At 39.9% G+C, this 19,235-nt stretch overlaps 1 protein-coding gene across 3 annotated transcripts in view; it reads right to left on the minus strand.

Annotated features, from left to right (window-relative positions):
- Nucleotides 1-2,987: 2,987 nt before the first annotated feature.
- Nucleotides 2,988-19,235, minus strand: part of OSBPL5 (oxysterol binding protein like 5) — a 227,944-nt gene continuing 211,696 nt past the window's right edge. For all 3 annotated transcript variants that reach the window (XM_073658191.1, XM_073658192.1, XM_073658193.1), the window contains exons 18-22: nt 18,897-19,082; nt 17,986-18,103; nt 16,727-16,844; nt 15,292-15,394; nt 2,988-3,140 (exon numbers count right to left, since the gene is read on the minus strand). In XM_073658191.1, the coding sequence (XP_073514292.1) occupies nt 3,002-3,140; nt 15,292-15,394; nt 16,727-16,844; nt 17,986-18,103; nt 18,897-19,082 (664 nt within the window). In that variant the 3' untranslated portion in view covers nt 2,988-3,001. The remainder of the gene's footprint in view (nt 3,141-15,291; nt 15,395-16,726; nt 16,845-17,985; nt 18,104-18,896; nt 19,083-19,235) is intronic.

The following is a 19,235-nucleotide window of genomic DNA, read 5'->3' on the forward strand; positions in this document are numbered from 1 at the left end:
ATCACCATTGCAGCCAATCAAGGGCTGCTAATGGACCGCAGTTCTCATACTTCCTTTTGTTGTCCAAGGTTGATCAGAAGAAAGTATTGTGAAGAAAACCAATAAGCAATCACTGATTGTTTTGCCTTTGGAGCACTGCAGCCAGTGTCATGGAAGCCCTGGGAGACCGGCGCTGACATCGCTGGAATGGTGCAGTTGCAGGAGCTGAGTATCTGTTATTTTTATTTTGCACTGGGGAATATAGTACTTAAGAAGGTGATGTCTAAGTGTTTTAAGAGGTTGTTCAGTACTCAAAGGGGTTGTTCTGGACTATTATATTGATGGCCTTTCGTAAGGAAAAGTCATCAATATCTGATTGGTGGGGGTGCTGCGACACCTGGCTCTTCTGCCTCTCAGCTGTTATGCAGTCGAGAGTAGGTACTCGGTTGCAGAGCTGCTCAGCACAGCTCCATCATCTGCATAGTGGCTTTTGCTAGGGACTACACATCTGAATCATTAGTGGGCGGATGTGCTGTATCCAGCCGCTGCCACCATGCAGTTGAGAGAGCCGTGCTGTGCAGCTCCACAACTTAGTACCGCCGATGGAACAGTTGAACAGCTGATCATCAGATATTGATGACCTATCCTAAGCATAGGCTGCCAATGTAAACGTCCCAGACCACCCCTTTAACACACTGTGCTCCATGGTGAAATTGTAGTAACACTATTGAATTTCTGTTACACATATTGCCATGCTGTATCTCCATTTAGTGAAAAAGTGGACGAGTTTCAGAAATTTCAGCCTTTCATTTTTACGTAGAGCCTCCAAAAATGACAGGTGTAATCTGATTGGTTGATATGAGCAGCTGCTTCACATTTTCTGTACACGAGTTCTGATGATTCTTCCCCAGTGAGTCAGAAATATTGTTTATTAAACCACTATGGGATGTTGAGTGGGAAGCTGCCTCCTTGGAGGTGTTAAAAAAGTGCCCTACTGTGACCACCCTCTGCTCCTCCCCTGCAGAACTATTCTTAATTTCTATGTTGTACAAAAACACAATTAAGATTGCCAGTAATATATATATATATATAGTTATTTTTATTTTGTACATTTTTGTTCTGTGTGATGTATAAAGAAACAGGACATTCTGAAAATAGATGAATCTGAGTATTAGTGATGACACAAAAATACATGGAATATGCCCCCCACCAAATAAATATATATTATGTTTTATTACCTTATGTTAAAATATATATTCATCTTTTACATATAGAATTAATCTACAGAAATGTGGAGTGACTTAGTAAATACATTGCCCATCTTGTAATTATTCTAAATTACGTCCTGTGTTATACTCCAGAGCTGCATTCACAATTCTACAGCTTCAGAGCTGTGAGTTCAGTGGCAGCACAGAGATTGTTCTAGTTATTTGCATTTTGGGAATTTTCATCTTTAGGCTACGGCCCAACAATCAGTATTTGGTCAGTATTTTTCTCAGGAGTGGGAGCCAAAACCAGGAGTGGGTGATAAATGCAGAATTGGTGACTTGTTTCTATTATACCTTTTCTCTGATTGTTCCTCACCTGGTTTTGGCTCCCACTCCTGAGAAAAAATACTGACCGAACACTGATTAAATACTGATAATGGGGCTGTGGCCTTACACCAGGTATTGTAAAACCCTTTGATGTGGGGAATCCTGACTGTTGATAAACTTGCAGTTTCCAATAATAACCAGCAGCATGGTGAGTGCAGCTCTGAAGTATAATGCAGGATATAACTCAGGATCAGCACAAGGTAAATAATGCAATTTATCTATAAAGTGATTAAGCCTTTTTATATGTAGATTAAATCAGTATATAAGATGTTCATAGGTGGTCACGTGGTTTTAATATAATGTTTAAAATACAATACAGAGCAATGGTAACTAATAGACAACAAGACATAAGTGATAAAACTTAATGGATAAAAAACATGAGTCTGGGATGGAATATTTCTTGATTTCTGGATGCAGAATAAAGTGCTAGGCATGCTCTAGAACCAGTGATTGGTGGCAGGCTATGGAGGAACAGGGGTGCTGGTACGCTGTACAGTCCCTTTCCATAGACAATAAAGGCTCCATTAAAAAAAACAAACATCAAAAATACAAAAGAACGATACATCACTGAGGTCTCACGGTGACGGAGGTGAAACAGTTTGTGCCTCATTGAACCTGTGGACATTTGTGCTATTTCCTTAACTGAAATCCCACGAGCATCGGGGCTATGCTGGATTCTGATGAGTGTTACAAAGAATTTCCACCTTCAAGGAGCCATACACTTTAACAAAAACTTAGCAGCAATAAAGTGCAACTTTCTATATAACCTGTCCTGATTCTGCCTCCTCTGATCATGGGGTTTATGTGTGGAGTGCGGTGCACTGGTGTCAAGGTGGCAGTGTCTGTCTAGTTCTATAACAGATGCGTATACACAAACAGAAGGACTTTTCCGATGAGACTTTAAGTACAAGATTTCCTACATTTCCACTGACACCGCTCATCCGGCCAAGGAGGTACAATCAGGAGGGTGTATAGAAGCAAGCTGCACTCACTGGTTAGTCGTCCTTTGCTGTCAAGTTGTAAGAAATTATTAGACATTTAAATATTATAAAACTTGACAGAAAAAGACAACTGGTTTATATTTACATTGTTTTTTTAAGGTGGAAATGCCTTTTAAGGAAAATGATCTTCAGCCAGGCAAATAGTCAGCACCGCAAACAGAACATCGGACAAAACATGGTATGAAATCTGCATAATTCTGTCACTCCCTGTGAAACATAACCGTACTTTATTCTGTAGCTCATGCTTGCTTGTTAACCCTGTGTTTTAACCTTTTCGTCACTTGAAAGGTGGTTAAGTCACACATTAGGATAATAACTAATGGAAGCAACCATTTCCAGGCTTTACTCCCTTAATGTCCAGCCAAGAGGAGTTATCAATGTTGTTGGAGGTGTAATAATTGTGTCCGTGCTGTCCATTTTTACATTTTATTTAAAGACAAAGTTGATGAAAAGCTGACAGGCAAGGAAAAGGCAGAGAAGGAGCCAGTGGCGGGAATTCAGCAAAGAGGCCCTGGACGGCGAGCATGCAGAAAACGAGCGGTGAGATGTCAAAGAATTGAGGTTCCTGTAAGTAAAGAAACAATGGGCGAATATTATGTAGTGCTGCAGTGAGAGCAAAGAGATAAGAAACTGCTATAAAATTAAAAAAATGTATCAATATCAGGCAATGAAAAGAAAAGTGAAATATCCCATCACTACTAATATTTAATACAACTGCATCCAAATATAAAAGCTCTATTACTCATACACAGTCCTAATCTTACTTATAGGAGCAGTATTATAGTAATTATATTTTTGTACATCTGGATAGTTATAGTAGTTATATTCTTGTACCTAGGGACAGTATTATAGTGGTTATATTCTTGTACATAAGGGCAGTATTATAGTAGTTATATTCTTGTACATAGGAGCAGTATTATAGTAGTTATATTCTTGTACATAGGGACAGTATTATAGTGGTTATATTCTTGTACATAAGGGCAGTATTATAGTAGTTATATTCTTGTACACAGGGGTAGTATTATAGTAGTTATATTCTTGTACATAAGGGCTGTATTATAGTAGTTATATTCTTGTACACAGGGGTAGTATTATAGTAGTTATATTCTTGTACATAGGGGGCAGTATTATAGTAGTTATATTCTTGTACATAGCAGGCAGTATTATAGTAGTTATATTCTTGTACATAGCGGGCAGTATTATAGTAGTTATATTCTTGTACATAGCGGGCAGTATTATAGTAGTTATATTCTTGTACATAGGAGCAGTATTATAGTAGTTATATTCTTGTACATAGGAGCAGTATTATAGTAGTTATATTCTTGTACATAGGGGCAGTATTATAGTAGTTATATTCTTGTACATAGGGGCAGTATTATAGTAGTTATATTCTTGTACATAGAGGGCAGTATTATAGTGGTTATATTCTTGTACATAGGAGCAGTATTATAGTAGTTATATTCTTGTACATAGGGGGCAGTATTATAGTAGTTATATTCTTGTACATAGGGGCAATATTATAGTAGATATATTCCTGTACATAGGGGGCAGTATTATAGTAGTTATATTCTTGTATATAGGAGCAGTATTATAGTAGTTATATTCTTGTACATAGGGGCAGTGTTATAGTAGTTATATTCTTGTACATAGCAGGCAGTATTATAGTAGTTATATTCTTGTACATAGCGGGCAGTATTATAGTAGTTATATTCTTGTACATAGGAGCAGTATTATAGTAGTTATATTCCTGTACATAGGGGACAGTATTATAGTAGTTATATTCTTGTACATAGGAGCAGTATTATAGTAGTTATATTCCTGTACATAGGGGGCAGTATTATAGTAGTTATATTCTTGTACATAGGAGCAGTATTATAGTAGTTATATTCCTGTACATAGGGGGCAGTATTATAGTAGCTATATTCTTGTACATAGGGGCAATGTTATAGTAGTTATATTCTTGTACATAGGGGCAGTATTACAGTAGTTATATTCTTGTACATAGGGGCAGTGTTATAGTAGTTATATTCTGGTACATAGGGGCAGTATTATAGTAGTTATATTCTTGTACATAGGAGCAGTATTATAGTAGTTATATTCTTGTACATAGGAGCAGTATTATAGTAGTTATATTCTTGTACATAGGGGCAGTATTATAGTAGTTATATTCTTGTACATAGGAGCAGTATTATAGTAGTTATATTCTTGTACATAGGAGCAGTGTTATAGTAGTTATATTCTTGTACATAGGGGCAGTATTATAGTAGTTATATTCTTGTACATAGGAGCAGTGTTATAGTAGTTATATTCTTGTACATAGGGGCAGTATTATAGTAGTTATATTCTTGTACATAGGAGCAGTGTTATAGTAGTTATATTCTTGTACATAGGGGCAGTATTATAGTATTTATATTCTTGTACATAGGGGCAATTTTTATTAGTAAAAAACAAACAGTACATATTACAATACAATCCGATCAAAAAAAACAAACAAAAAACAAAACCATAATCATTCAACAGAAACAAAAACAATAAAAATCCAATAACATAAAAATATTACAGTAAAATTAGCTCAAGTCCATTGCTCTGGAAATAGGGCGAGAGAGAAAAAAAAAAGAAAAAAATGAACGCTTAACCAACAAAAATTGATTTGTTTTTGTAAATCAACATTAATCCATGTGTAGATTCCTCCATAATGTTTTGTTTTTACCATTTTTCTTGATCTCTAGACATTTTATACACCTCAATTCAGACAGGATAAGGCTCACTGCTGCGGTATGATGGAAGGGTTCACTACTGATGGAGACGCGGGTTCTCGTATGCCAGTGATAGTATTTTATGACTTATTATCAGATACATGGTCCCCCGGTCAATGTTACTTACAGTAGATGGGACACCATAGATGATATCTGGGTATTTTAGGGTCAGCAATCTTGGGACTTTTAACTTACAAGATATTTCCTCCCACCCCAGCACTCCGTTATAAAATGTGCCATTGTCTCTTCTTGCTGACAGCCCAGGGGACACATTCGATCTGACACACTAAGGTACTTAAGGTTACCCCGAACATATAGTCTTCCATGTAGCGACAGCCAGGCGTTATCAAAAAACTTAGCTAGGAGTCTTGCTGCATTGAGAAACCTCAGACTTTCCAGCAAGGTGGTAGTTGTGCAGTCTCTCAGTGCAGGCGGCACACAAAAGAAAGTCCGGCATATCCTGACATACAGGTCCTTCCTGGTCTTATTCTCAATTTCATACTTCTCTGCTCCCCACTTCTTCAGACACCTGAGACCATATTCCAGATACTGGGGGAGGTGGTCACCTGTCCATCTCCTCCTCTTGAGACTGCCGCCTCGCACCCAAGACTCTGCAAAAGGCAATATCCAATCCCTGATACTATTTACCCACAGGGCACTTGAGTCCAGGTTACCAAAATTAACTTTCAGAAACATGGAGTCAAAGAAGACCCTCGGATTTAGCATATCCAGCCCACCCTCACTCCGCTGCAGGTAAGTAATCCCTCTTTTTACTGGGTTCAACCTATTCCCCCACAAGAGCTGGAAGAACAGGCTGAGGAGCCTCGCCGAGAAAGATTCTGGCAAAGGAAAAATGACAGAGACGTACAAGAAGACGGGAACCAGGTAAGTCTTCAACATAGCGACCCTTTCTCTGTAGGTCAGCCTCCAGTTCTTCCATCGCTGAACCTTTGCATTTCCGGTTTCCAATTTCTCTTCCCAATTTAGCATGGCATTATCATCCCTCCCGAATTTAACCCCTAGGATCTTAATATGGGTGGAGGCTCTGGCAAACTGTGGCAGATCAAAGCCTGGTTCAGAATCCAATGTCCACAGAGCTTGACTCTTTTCAAGATTGACCAGAGACCCAGAGGCCTCCGAGTAGCTTCTGATGGCCGCCGATAACATCCGCACCTCATGAGGATCAGATATCACCAACGTCACATCATCCGCGTAGGCGACAACAGTCAAAGGCAAGCAGTGGGGAACCGGCACCCCCTGAAAGTCACACTCCTGTAGTGACCTCAAAAACGGGTCTATGGCAAAAACATACAGGAGCGGACTGAGCGGGCAGCCCTGTCTCACCCCTGCCTCAACTCCAAAAGTATCACCCTGCCAACCATTAATCAGAGGAAAGCTCACCGCCTCTCTATACAAAGTCTTCAGCCAATCCACGAATTGTCCCGGAACACCGTACTTTGACAAAGTGGCCCACAGATAATCGTGATCAACCCTGTCAAAGGCTTTATTCTGGTCCAGACTGACAACATATCTCCCACACCGCAGAACTTTACATCTCTCAAACATCTCCCGTATCGAGATGACTGCTCCAGAGATGTTCCGCCCTTTTACTGTGCCAAACTGAGAGCCTGCCAACAGTGCCGGGGACAAACAAACTAACTTAGAGAACAGGATCTTTGCCAGAATCTTCCTGTCAACATTCAAGAGGGCAATTGGCCTCCAGTTCTTGATGTCGCTTGGCTCTTTACCTTTAGACAGGAGAATTAACGAAGACACTCTCATGGATGGAGGCATCAGGTGATTTTCTAGACAATTTTTGTAAACATCCACAAGAATTGGAGCCAGGAGATCTCTGAATTTCTTATAGAATTCTGCTGTTAAACCATCTGGACCTGGTGCCTTCTTCAGATGTAACTTATCAATGGCCTCCTTAACTTCCTGCACCGTTAATTCTGCCATCAAAGGAGAAAAGTCCAGATCGTTAGTGTCAGGCATTGGAGTTGCCTCCAAGAATTGAGCCATCTTGTCTTTATCCAAAACTTTCCTCTGAAACAAGTCAGTATAATAAGATCTCACGACCCCCAGGATACCCTCCCGAGATTCCTGCAAAAAGCCCTGGGAGTTGGTGAGACCTGTGACCAATTTATTAGCCACCCGCTCCCGGCAATTCTCAAAGGGATCAGGTGCCCCCAAGGTCCCATAATCCCGCTCAAGAACCAGGGAGGTATACCTGCTGTACTGATACTGCCTTATCTCAGATTTCAGCCGGTCAATCCTCTCTTTGTCATCCCCGCCCGCCGAATAGAGTGACTCCAATTCTTTACGCAGTCTTAGGTACTGGCTGTACTTGTTCCTCCCTTTATTAACTGACAGTCTCTTTAAGAGGGATCTGATATCATCCTTGACGTCCTCCCACCAGTCGACCATGTTGTCATAGAAATCCACCCTCTGTAAATGACCCTCAAAAAGGAAGTGGACACAACTCCGAACATGCATGTCATCCAGGAGGCTGGAGTTTAGCTTCCACAACCCTCTACCGATGTCAGGACGGTTAGTGGCCCCCAGGCAGAAACACAAGGCAAGGTGATCAGAGAAGGGAACTGTTTTCTCACTGATGGCACTGACAACTTCAGTAGGACTCACAAAAGCCAAATCTATCCTACTACTTCTGTTGGAACATGAGTAAGTGAATTTTGGCGTCCGACCTCTTTGCGTAAAAGCGTCAGTCAGTCCAGTCTGCAAAATTATGTTATTTAAGACTTTGCCATCCCTGGTCACTGTCCTGCCTGAGATACTGTCACCAGATGTCATTATGGCATTAAAGTCACCCGCCATCACCACCGGGAGAGAGGTGAAGAGATATGGCTTCACATTATTGAACAGCTGGATCCTGTCAGTCACTGTCTGAGGCCCATAGATGTTAATAAGCCGGAGCCGTCTACCCTGAACAGTGACTTCCAGGACCAGACACCTTCCCATAACCACCTCCGTCATTCTATGTAAAGTCACATTATTGGTGTTAAACAGGATAGCGACCCCGGCATAAGGCTCCACGGCCAGTGACCAGAATGATGGACCAGATCTCCATTCCCTCTCAGCCTCTCTCATAAGCCCTAGAGATGTCAATCTTGTTTCCTGTAGGAAAAAGACATCTGCATCAAGGTATCTCAGATGGTCATACACCGCATGTCTCGTCCTCCTCACCTTAATGCTGTTCACATTACTTGATGTAAATTTTAGAGAAAATCCGGCCATAAGAACACAGTATAAGAGGAGCAGAGAAGTAGAACCTGTCATCATAACTCAGAGGTGTTCTGTCCACTACTGGTCTCCATGTCTGACGCTACATTAGAGTCTATAGGTAAGGGTTTCCGCTTTGTAGGCGGATGGTCCTCTGTTTCCCTGTCACACTCGGCCTCTATTCTTTTTAATTCCTGATCAAAATCTCCATCTGACTCAGATAGAACTTCATATCTGTTAGATACGACCATCACACCAACACCACTGCTGACTTTTTTCCTGGCTTTATGGTCAGCATCATATTGTTCCTCGGGTTTACGGGAGGACGTGTCTTTTTTCCTCCTTTTGGTCTGCTTGCTGTTACTATTATCAGGTAGAGATGGTGATACAGATGCACAGGCCTCTTGGGGCGGCTGGCCTTGAAGGACAACCTCCATGCTCCCCTGTGCACCCTCTTCACACTGCTGCTCTGGTGTTACATGGTCTGACCCTTGGTGGACCTCTGATCTAGTGAGTATCTCACCTGACATTAAGGCCTCCTCCTCCTGAGCCTCTGCTCCTACCACCAAATCCTCATCAGGAAAGTCCCTGCAGATGTTATGCCAAGCATCGGGACAGTCCTTGTGAGGGTGGCCGATCTTCCCACACAGGTTACACCTTATATTCTGGCAGTCTGCAGCTACATGGCCGACTTCCCCGCACAGACTGCACTTGACTACAGTACAGGAATTTGCAGGTGACCCGCTTTGCCTCATTTAAAGCACTTGCGAGGCTGCCCAGGATAGAAGCAAACACCTTTCTCCTGCCCAATGAAGAAGGAGTTGGGTAAGTGGGCAGTGACATTGTTGCACTGGCGCAGCTTCACCAGGACCTTCCACCCTCCCGTCCAGATACCATCATCGTCACGATTCTTGGTGAGGTCAGAGACGAGGTCACAATGCCTCCGGAGCCACACCACAATGTCCTGCGGGGGAACAGCCTCATTCCCTGAACTTAGGGAAATTAGCCCAGAATCTGTCCAGATCAGGCATGATTTTAAAACTGACATCATATCCCTGTCTGTCTGGAAGATTAATCACTGCCAAGATATTTAATGGCGCAAACCCCATCTGACGGCACAGGAGCTCCCTGACCACAAACCTCCTGTCTGGCAGATCCTCCTTGAGACCTCTATGCTTAAATCGCACCACGTTCCTTCTTTTGAAGACCTGGCCGGTATAGTTGGCGCCAGAGGTGAAAGACGGAGCACCACGGCTCCAGGCATTACTGTGGGGAACCTGCGGGGTCACACTGGGCTGACTAACAGGGGGAGGGTCCGCTGCAGGGGGACCTGTCACCTCTTGTGCATTAGGTATTAAAGGGGGAAAATCAAACACATTATTATCAACCACAATATCATTATCAGGCAATGTGACATCCACCGCAGACTGCGAGCCCCCTCCAGCCTCAGAGCCCATGGGTACAGCGTGGTCATCCCTAGCCTGTGCATCAGCATTAGGGCTGTGCTGTGCACCATCAATACACACAGTCACACATGCAATGTCCTTCTCTTGTGTTGATCATTCTGGGACTTGTGGTGCCTCTGCTGGATTCTGAGGTACATGTTGCTGCTCAGGCTCAGCTACAGTCTGTTGCTGCTGCAGTATTTGTCCCTCCTGGAAACAGAAACGTGCAGCTTGTAACACAGGTCGTGACTGCTGCTGTACAGTCTCTGACCCTAATCCAGCATCAGAGGTCCTGGACTCCACAAAAAAATCCTGCTTGTGAGAGGAGAACCGCTCCTGGTTTCTGTAGGTCTCTGCCAGGGGCCCCATCCTCTCCAGGATACAGTCTATGTCCCTGACCACATTCGCCAGCTCCACACCCAGTGAGTAAAGTCTCTGGTCACACATAGCATTACTGTCAGGATTAGCAGCCTTCAGTTTATAGATAACGTCAATTTCCATTTGCAGCATTTGTCTTTGCTGCTGTAACTCACCCATCTTCTTTACCAGGCCAGGTATCTCCTCTGCCAGCTGCAGCTCGGGTGCACGCGCTGTCTCCTTCTGAGGCTTGGACAATGGCTCTGGGTTTTTGAACACAGAGGTCTCCTTTGGTTTTACCACAGATGACTTTATGGTACCACTGCCGGCTCCGGGCTCCTCAGCACTCTTATTGCTGCCACTCGCCTGTGCCCTTGTGCGTCCTGAGCGCGCCATGCCGGTCACTGTGTCTTGCTGCTGCAGGTTTTCTTGCAATGTCTGCCTCTCCAGAGATGTCCGTCTCTGCCTGTGTGGAGGAGTGAGCTGCACACCTGAGGCCGGTGATGGGAGCTGCCTCACCTTCTCTGCACCAGGCTGCCTCTGTTTGCTGACAAAAGATTCCTTGGGGAATTACTTGGTTTTGGATTTTGCTGCATTTCCTTACTCACTGACAGTTTCACTTCAGGTTTCTTTGCTGTAACTGGAGCTGGTGTTCCTTCCATAACTTTACTCACATTCACTCTTTCTTCCTTCTTGGAAAAAGTGGAGCTTTGGCTTGTTACTTTACATTGCTTAACGGTGACTCTGGGATTTGTATTCCCATTAGAAGAAGCCTGGGAGTTGTCTCCCAGTGTAGGCCGGGAAGCCTGGGCCTTGCTTGGGGAGATTCCCCGCCCAGGGTGGCCCCTCCCCGGGCTTGCTCCAGACATCAGGAGAGCTACTCAGACACGTCCTCACAGATAGGAGGCAGTATTAAAGTAGTTATATTCTTGTACATAGGAGCAGTTTTATAGTAGTTATATTCTTGTACATAGGAGCAGTATTATAGTAGTTATATTCTTGTACATAGGGGCAGTATTGTAGTAGTTATATTCTTGTACATAGGGGCAGTATTGTAGTAGTTATATTCTTGTACATAGGGGCAGTATTGTAGTAGTTATATTCTTGTACATAGGGGCAGTATTATAGTAGTTATATTGTTGTACATAGGGGGCAGTATTATAGTAGTTATATTCTTGTACATAGGGGCAGTATTATAGTAGTTATATTCTTGTACATAGGAGCAGTTTTATAGTAGTTATATTCTTGTACATAGGGAGCAGTATTATAGTAGTTATATTCTTGTACATAGGGAGCAGTTTTATAGTAGTTATATTCTTGTACATAGGGGCAGTATTATAGTAGTTATATTCTTGTACATAGGGGCAGTATTATAGTAGTTATATTCTTGTACATAGAAGCAGTATTATAGTAGTTATATTCTTGTACATAGGGGGCAGTATTATAGTAGTTATATTCTTGTACATAGGAGCAGTTTTATAGTAGTTATATTCTTGTACATAGGAGCAGTATTATAGTAGTTATATTCTTGTACATAGGGGCAGTATTGTAGTAGTTATATTCTTGTACATAGGGGCAGTATTGTAGTAGTTATATTCTTGTACATAGGGGCAGTATTATAGTAGTTATATTGTTGTACATAGGGGGCAGTATTATAGTAGTTATATTCTTGTACATAGGGGGCAGTTTTATAGTAGTTATATTCTTGTACATAGGAGCAGTATTATAGTAGTTATATTCTTGTACATAGGGGCAGTATTATAGTAGTTATATTCTTGTACATAGGGGCAGTATTGTAGTAGTTATATTCTTGTACATAGGGGCAGTATTGTAGTAGTTATATTCTTGTACATAGGGGCAGTATTATAGTAGTTATATTGTTGTACATAGGGGGCAGTACTATAGTAGTTATATTCTTGTACATAGGGGCAGTATTATAGTAGTTATATTCTTGTACATAGGAGCAGTTTTATAGTAGTTATATTCTTGTACATAGGGAGCAGTATTATAGTAGTTATATTCTTGTACATAGGGAGCAGTTTTATAGTAGTTATATTCTTGTACATAGGGGCAGTATTATAGTAGTTATATTCTTGTACATAGGGGCAGTATTATAGTAGTTATATTCTTGTACATAGAAGCAGTATTATAGTAGTTATATTCTTGTACATAGGGGGCAGTATTATAGTAGTTATATTCTTGTACATAGGAGCAGTTTTATAGTAGTTATATTCTTGTACATAGGAGCAGTATTATAGTAGTTATATTCTTGTACATAGGGGCAGTATTGTAGTAGTTATATTCTTGTACATAGGGGCAGTATTGTAGTAGTTATATTCTTGTACATAGGGGCAGTATTATAGTAGTTATATTGTTGTACATAGGGGGCAGTATTATAGTAGTTATATTCTTGTACATAGGGGCAGTATTATAGTAGTTATATTCTTGTACATAGGAGCAGTTTTATAGTAGTTATATTCTTGTACATAGGGAGCAGTATTATAGTAGTTATATTCTTGTACATAGGGAGCAGTTTTATAGTAGTTATATTCTTGTACATAGGGGCAGTATTATAGTAGTTATATTCTTGTACATAGGGGCAGTATTATAGTAGTTATATTCTTGTACATAGAAGCAGTATTATAGTAGTTATATTCTTGTACATAGGGGGCAGTATTATAGTAGTTATATTCTTGTACATAGGAGCAGTTTTATAGTAGTTATATTCTTGTACATAGGGGCAGTATTATAGTAGTTATATTCTTGTACATAGGGGCAGTATTATAGTAGTTATATTCTTGTACATAGGGGCAGTATTATAGTAGTTATATTCTTGTACATAGGGTAGTATTATAGTAGTTATATTCTTGTACATAGGGGCAGTATTATAGTAGTTATATTCTTGTACATAGGAGCAGTATTATAGTAGTTATATTCTTGTACATAGGAGCAGTATTATAGTAGTTATATTCTTGTACATAGGGGCAGTATTATAGTAGTTATATTCTTGTACATAGGAGCAGTATTATAGTAGTTATATTCTTGTACATAGGGGCAGTATTCTAGTAGTTATATTCTTGTACATAGGAGCAGTATTATAGTAGTTATATCCTTGTACATAGGGGCAGTATTGTAGTAGTTATATTCTTGTACATAGGGGGCAGTATTGTAGTAGTTATATTCTTGTACATAGGAGCAGTATTATAGTAGTTATATTCTTGTACATAGGGGCAGTATTATAGTAGTTATATTCTTGTACATAGGAGCAGTATTATAGTAGTTATATTCTTGTACATAGGAGCAGTATTGTAGTAGTTATATTCTTGTACATAGGGGCAGTATTATAGTAGTTATATTCTTGTACATAGGAGCAGTATTATAGTAGTTATATTCTTGTACATAGGGGCAGTATTCTAGTAGTTATATTCTTGTACATAGGAGCAGTATTATAGTAGTTATATCCTTGTACATAGGGGCAGTATTGTAGTAGTTATATTCTTGTACATAGGGGGCAGTATTGTAGTAGTTATATTCTTGTACATAGGAGCAGTATTATAGTAGTTATATTCTTGTACATAGGGGCAGTATTATAGTAGTTATATTCTTGTACATAGGAGCAGTATTATAGTAGTTATATTCTTGTACATAGGGGCAGTATTGTAGTAGTTATATTCTTGTACATAGGGGCAGTATTATAGTAGTTATATTGTTGTACATAGGGGGCAGTATTATAGTAGTTATATTCTTGTACATAGGGGCAGTATTATAGTAGTTATATTCTTGTACATAGGGGCAGTATTTTAGTAGTTATATTCTTGTACATAGGGGCAGTATTATAGTAGTTATATTCCTGTACATAGGGGCAGTATTATAATAGTTATATTCTTGTACATAGGGGACAGTATTATAGTAGTTATATTCTTGTACATAGGGGGCAGTATTATAGTAGTTATATTCTTGTACATAGGGGCAGTATTATAGTAGTTATATTCTTGTACATAGGGGGTAGTATTACAGTAGTTATATTCTTGTACATAGGGGGCAGTATTATAGTAGTTATATTCTTGTACATAGGGGGCAGTATTATAGTAGTTATATTACTGTACATAGGGGCAGTATTATAGTAGTTATATTCTTGTACATAGGGGCAGTATTATAGTAGTTATATTCTTGTACATAGGAGCAGTATTATAGTAGTTATATTCTTGTACATAGGGGACAGTATTATAGTAGTTATATTCCTGTACATAGGGGGCAGTATTATAGTAGTTATATTCTTGTACATAGAGGGCAGTATTATAGTAGTTATATTCTTGTACATAGGAGCAGTATTATAGTATTTATATTCTTGTACATAGGGGGCAGTATTATAGTAGTTATATTCTTGTACATAGGGGGCAGTATTATAGTAGTTATATTCTTGTACATAGAGGGCAGTATTATAGTAGTTATATTCTTGTACATAGGAGCAGTATTATAGTATTTATATTCTTGTACATAGGGAGCAGTATTATAGTAGTTATATTCTTGTACATAGGGGGCAGTATTATAGTAGTTATATTCTTGTACATAGGGGCAGTATTATAGTAGTTATATTCTTGTACATAGGGGGCAGTATTATAGTAGTTATATTCTTAGAAATAGGGTGCAGTATTATAGTAGATATATCCTTGTACATCGGGACAGTATTATAGTAGTTATATTCTTAGAAGTAGGGGGTATTATACTACAAAAAGTATGTGATTGAGAGATTTCTTAAATATTCAAGCTGAATCATCTTAAAAAAAAAACACTTTTTCTAAACTATAAACTTCTTAGTCCAGTTTATTGTTTTCTTCCCCATTGCTTATTGACAACTATTAAAAATGACTCAACCGGAAGAAATACTGAGAAAGCTGTGGTGTATGTTATTACTCACCTATTTATATCCTGTTGTGTTTTCTGCAGAGATAACACTGCCGCCTGGATTTCTTTAAGTTCATGTTTCTCTTTTCCACACTGAGAACATGGTCCCTGAAAACCTATAGAGCACAAAGACCTAAAACATTAATGTTTGGTTCTGTATCGTCACCGTCAGTAAAACTAAGATCTGTGATGAGGCTGGTATTACATGTAGTGATAATATATCAGGTAGTCAACCATCAAGGGAGAAAACCACAAATTGACACATTATAGCAATGTGTGTATTGACTTGTGCTTGTGTGGGATGAGTTGTATTTTGAATGGCTCTAAACTGCACATATATGATTTATTGTCCTATATATAACTTGTATTAATACTTCTTGGAAGGTAGCAATTCATTTCTTGGATTCTATTTTAACTACATGAGGTATATATGATAATATAACTTGATCATATTGGTTTGTATGATTACAGCATTACTGCATCGTTAACAAGTTTTACTACTTCTGCACAATAAAAAATACTTCATATTTTTTTTAAAAAAGTGTGTGTCACCACAAGTGAAGAGCTAATTCTGATTTTTTTTTTTGGGGGGGGAAGGGGTGGGGAGTGCAAGAATGTTTATTATGTGAAATAAATAACATGATAGTTTTATAGTTTGGGTCAATATGGACACGTTAACACTAAACATTTGCATTTGTTTTCATTCTTAGGAATTTTAGACATTTTATATGGAAAAAGTATATGTATTTTTTTTTAATCGGTTTGCTTTTAGTTCTCTTATGGGCCTTGACCATGCAATCATTTAATTGCTTCTATAATACACTGCACTTTATGTAGTTTGTCCTTCCTTTGACTAACTGATTAGATGCCACGATAGCATACTTGTGAACATTTCCAATACAAAAATGTACCAACATGATTGCTACAGGGTGAGATGTGTTAAATTTACAATTAGTTACAAAATGACACATATTCTGTAATTTTCAGTGGAACCGATACATCCTGGGACAAAGTATGCCAACTATTGGATGACAGTCTAAAGAGACACCAAATATATCATCCAGTAAGAGCCACTGATACAAATTAGTTGCATTTTGAGACTGTCTGGTCTAAGTTTATACTCTATGAAAAACTACAGAATTAGTAAATTTACCCCTGTATGTTACATTTAGTTCTGGACAAACAGATACAGAGAACTTCAAGGAAGTAATGAAAAGAGGGTAAACTCAATATGAAGACAGACTTCATGAGATTTTTTGCACCATAGTTTTTCATTTTCATCATAAACACTGTCATATGTGTGGTCACTTCGTCTCTGGGATCCTGACAACCCATTTCTGAAAATTCGGAGGTTTCTAGCAAACTCCACTGATTAGACTTTTAAAACATAGCCAATGTTTTTGGAAAAGTCCCATTTATATGTATCTGATAGGAGGGTCATAACGAACCGTCATCATCGGAAGATTCATGTCTGGGCTCAGGAGTGGAGCAGCTGCTCTCCGTAGTCTGGCTGCTGATGGATGGCTGCTCACTGGCTTTCCGATGTCTTCCTTCATGGATTCCTCTCTAGTAAAATTAGTAAGAAATCAGTCTTGTGACTCATGATATCACAGTGTGAATCATTAGACTTCAGAAATATTGTATCAGGAAAAAAAAATGCAATCCTGAAACCCTCAACTCATAAAATGACAAAAGGTGTTTACGACTGCTTCACATACAGCAGGGGGGCACTGCTCTTATGTAATATGTAATATATTACATTATAGAGTAGATAAGTCTGAATGCTCACAATTTAGAAATTACCATTGCAGAGTTTCAGGAAGTGGGCAGCCTCCCTCTACTGCGCACATGGGGCTTTATAGACAATCACATGATAAGAAAGTATCCCTTTATTTCACAAGATTACCAGCAGAGGGAGCTGTTGCCTACATGGAACTCCAACAGGCATAATTTGGATTTTAGGTATCTGATATCTGTTGCCTTTAGGCCAATTTGTAAATTACTCTGAGCAGTTTTGCACTTTCTAGAATCAGTTTTTGTTTTTTTTTTATCTTACACAGGTTATATATATTTTAAAAACATTTTTTTTATTTGACACACTTATATAGCGCCATTAATTCCACAGCGCTTTACAGACATTATTTTTTAGTCCCCATATAGAACTTAAACCAGCAATCATTTGATTGCTTGTTCTATATACTGCAAACACCTTTGGATTGAAATATATAATGAAAATGACGGCCTCCTATGAAGCACAAGTACCAAGATGGTAGAGAGGAGCCTTCAGCAGGCCATGCGCAACCAATCGATACCTCGCAGTCACATTGAAGGGGGCGTGATGGATGCCTGAACAGGCATGCCCCTGGGATTGCATGACTTAAATGTGGTTGTCAGAGATTTCCAGTGGCATTTAAGTGGATAAACAGCAGAGATTGGAGCTAGCGCCGATTGCTGCTGTTAGATGCAGGTACTTGTCTATACTGCTGATACCCGCCCTTTGCTTGCAAGTGTTATCATGAATTCACAGGCAGCTGATTTGTTGCATACATTTCTGCCGCTGTCCCATGCAGCTGACTGGTGCGTACACAAATCCATGCGCTATAACCGCATCTATTCAGATGAATGGAAATGATTCTCCGTGACAGAAATTTCTGCACACAAATCAGTTGCATGTGAATACAACCTTAGGTAAATCAGAGTTTTCTACCTTGTGCTGGAGGTCCGTCCGTGGGGCCAGCAGACTGGTCAGGTTCCTCTTCACGGTCTGCAGAACGCCATCCTTCTCGTATTGCGCAATGTCAGTCAGAGGATGCCAGGGGCGGTTGCTGCAGAATCCATGACATTTAACACATTAGTCAGATGCTGCACAAACGTCCCCTGAGGGGGGAGGAGCAGCACAGAGATAATACACGGCAATTTATTTCTAATTATGGCAATGAAATGATTTCATGTTCTCTATTTGTCTGACAGGCCAAGGACTTTTGTCTCATCTCTGGATTGGTGATTAGCGCACAGTGACACAAGCATCCAGACTTTCCCATTCAGTTAATTGTCTCGATATAGAAATGTTCAAAGTTAAAGTCATTTTGACGGGTATTCCCACAATTGAATTTTTTTCCCTATCCATTCTATCGCAGATATCTCACTGATAGATGGAGGGCTGACGACTGGAAGCCCCAGTGATCCTGAATATGGGACTGTGCAAAACCTTCTCTGAATAAAGGCAAAGTGCATGTGCTCAACCCATAGTACCGCCAGAGAAAGCGGAGTGCAGCGCTCAGCTATTTCCAGCAGTCTCATAGATAGGAGGGGAGGATCGTGCTCACACTTCTGCCCTATTCAGACAGGACTTTTCAGAGTCTCATTCTATAGATCATGCAGAAACCTAGCGGTTCGTCTCCAGCTATCAGTAAGTCAGGGGATAACGTCCCCCACATCAATGTCTATAGTTTAACTTAATATTAGCAATTAGAACAATGAAGTGATTAGATGATGAAGTGACCCTATAACAGTACTGAAGTATAGAGGTCCGTGCTGGACACAAGCACAGAAGACAGCCGGCACTAAAGAGGTTTTCATAAGTAATTTGTAGGAGTTCTTCTTGAAGAGGCGACTCACTCTTCATACTTATAGCGCCATTCTACCAGGATGTCGTCATAGACAAAGAGCTGCGGACTCCATTCTTCATCACTCTCCTTCCTCTCCCTCGCGGCTTTTCGTTGAGCGTCCTCTATAATATACTTTTCATCGGTGGCCTGACGCTGGTTTCCATCATTGATGGCGCTGGTCACATGTTGCCAGAGTCTGTAACGGAGACACATTCAAAGTTTTAACTTGTACTCTCATAACCACATATTATTTTTGATCACTCAGTTAATTATATCTTATTTCTGTCATTAATGTCGCCATGGTAACCAGGATGTTTGTGAGTATTATGCAAGTTTTTAAATTGGATTT

Source organism: Phyllobates terribilis, unplaced genomic scaffold (assembly GCF_046119375.1).
Source record: "Phyllobates terribilis strain yellow unplaced genomic scaffold, ASM4611937v1 Scaffold_13__5_contigs__length_258822181, whole genome shotgun sequence".
NCBI lineage: Eukaryota > Metazoa > Chordata > Amphibia > Anura > Dendrobatidae > Phyllobates > Phyllobates terribilis.